The sequence below is a fragment of the Sinocyclocheilus anshuiensis genome, unplaced genomic scaffold (assembly GCF_001515605.1).
Source record: "Sinocyclocheilus anshuiensis isolate Anshui unplaced genomic scaffold, SAMN03320099.WGS_v1.1 scaffold1603, whole genome shotgun sequence".
Lineage (NCBI taxonomy): Eukaryota > Metazoa > Chordata > Actinopteri > Cypriniformes > Cyprinidae > Sinocyclocheilus > Sinocyclocheilus anshuiensis.
The window spans coordinates 8,847-11,045 of record NW_015548282.1 but is presented as its reverse complement, the minus strand read 5'-3'; the positions used below and the strand labels follow the sequence as shown (position 1 = coordinate 11,045).

The following is a 2,199-nucleotide window of genomic DNA, read 5'->3' as shown; positions in this document are numbered from 1 at the left end:
CCCCCCAAATTTGGTGGAGATCTGCCGGCGCGTTCGCGAGATAGTGACACCAGTCAACACTTTCCCTTCAGTAAGTTGGTTTCTTGTTCAGGCAGCATTCAAGCGTTGTCTTATTCGACCGTAAGTGCCCTGCGAAGTGGACTTCACATGATATTCTGCCATGATTCCAGTTCTAAGGGAATGTACACGTTACATTCCAAGGGCATTAAAGTGTGTGAGACGTGAATTTAAATGGTATTTATTTACAGAGGTATATTATTTCACACTTCTCTAGTAAGTTTCGTCTGTGTGTGAAGACAGTAGTGCAAATCCGTGAATGAATGTTCCGAAGTGAAATAAACTCCAACGGAATAAAGTTGAATGGAATTGAATTGAAATAAAGTTGAATAAAATTCAACTTTACTGTTCAGTGCACTGATGTCAGACTCATTTTGGATAATAAAGTTTATTGTTAAATTGTTAAATGCCCTGCCTCCATCACATATCTTTGTCACATCATTATAAGTGTTTGATCACCACATTTGAGTGAGTGTTTATGTATACAGTATATATTGTTTATGTATATACTGTATTATATATATAGTACAAGTCAAAAGTTTGGACACACCAATGGGAAAGTGTCTAAACTGGTGACTGGTACTGTACTATAATATACACAAAGAATATCGGCCGATATATCGATATCGGCCTTTTTTACTCCCTAATATCGGTATCGTATCGGCCCCCAAAAAACCCATATCGGTCGGGCTCTAATCATTACTCCAGTCTTCAGTGTCACATGATCCTTCAGAAATCATTCTAATATGCTGATTTGCTGCTCAGTCATTGGTAATAATAATAGTTCTTATTATAAAAATAGTTTCCAAAATTTGTGCATGTATCAGAGTATGTGAGCGGAGTGGAGTGGATTTTTTTGAATGTCGTGGTTTTCAGTCGCTCCACTACCACTCCATCACGAGCACAATTAATGCCAACAGCCCATAATAGATCTGCATTTGATCAAGAATTCACGCGTTACACATCATTGACAGATATGTGGATCACTCAAATCAGAAAGAAGGTGAAGGTTATATAGATGGTGATGGACAAGTGCGGGAGGTGATATCTCAGGCATGTTTGTTTGTAGCATGTGGATACTCAGTGCTGATTGGGTGAATTCAATGTTTTAAACAGTTTACTGTACAGGTAGTTAATCTCCGCTCTAAACTAATGTGCTGCCTGCTACAACACACAAGCTCGCGCATAACGTACAGATCACGCACACATAGAAACAGTCAGGAGTGCAGAAAATTGTCAACGCTGTCCTGTGATTCATCAGCTTAAAAACGGAAAAGTTACAGCATATTCTTTCTGTTTCTGAAGTAACTACAACCCACTTCGCCATAGTAGAGAGACGCTGCACAGACAAGTGAGTCAAACAGTCATTTAACACAGACTTGGGCTAACAACTGTAGTGTTCCAATAAATCACGTTAAATCTATTCTTCTAGTATTGTGTAATAGAAGTTCTGAGTAGAAGTTTGTGATACTTCAAAACATACTGAAATACTTTAGCCGCAAATTTCGTCATGGAGCGAAGGCGGAGCTGGAGCGGAGTGATTATTGAATGCTTGGAGTGCAGAGGAGAAAATGTTGCCGCTCCACTCTGCCACATACTCTGCTGTGTGTATATATATATATATATATATACACACAAGTATATTTATAAATATTTTAATTACTAAAATAATATTATATATGATATTTTGGACCGTCTGAAATCTGAAATGATGTGCTGTTCTCTCTTGTGTGCTCCAGTGTCTGGTGAAACTGTGGCGTGTCTCTCGGATCTCGTCCCAAAGCCATCTCAAGCCCCGCCCTCTGTGAAGCCCATGCTGTTGCCTAGCGACAGCGCTGACATCACTCACGTGAGGCCGTCGTCGCTGAAACAGCCTCCTGCCTTACCGCCGAAGCCATACAGCAGGATACCCAACCATCTCACAGGTGACGCCTGCGCCGCTCCTCCGACTCTCACCGAAACCTTTGCGCAGAACTAAACTCTGTCTCTTCTTCTCTTCAGAGACGCTGGCTCGACTGTCGCCGCCCCTTCCTCCAAAGAAAGTGATAATATGTGAGCCGGGGCCCTCATTTCCCCTCAAATGCCTACCGTCCCAGGGCTCGCACGCACACACACACACACTCACACACATGCACCCGCAGC

General features: G+C 41.9%; 1 protein-coding gene across 1 annotated transcript in view; it reads left to right on the top strand.

Annotated features, from left to right (window-relative positions):
- Positions 1 to 2,199, top strand: part of LOC107655832 (phosphatase and actin regulator 1-like) — a 15,302-nt gene that overhangs the window by 8,320 nt on the left and 4,783 nt on the right. Inside the window, exons 5-6 of the mRNA XM_016443418.1 lie at positions 1,797 to 1,982; positions 2,059 to 2,197. Of these exons, the coding sequence (XP_016298904.1) occupies positions 1,797 to 1,982; positions 2,059 to 2,197 (325 nt within the window). The remainder of the gene's footprint in view (positions 1 to 1,796; positions 1,983 to 2,058; positions 2,198 to 2,199) is intronic.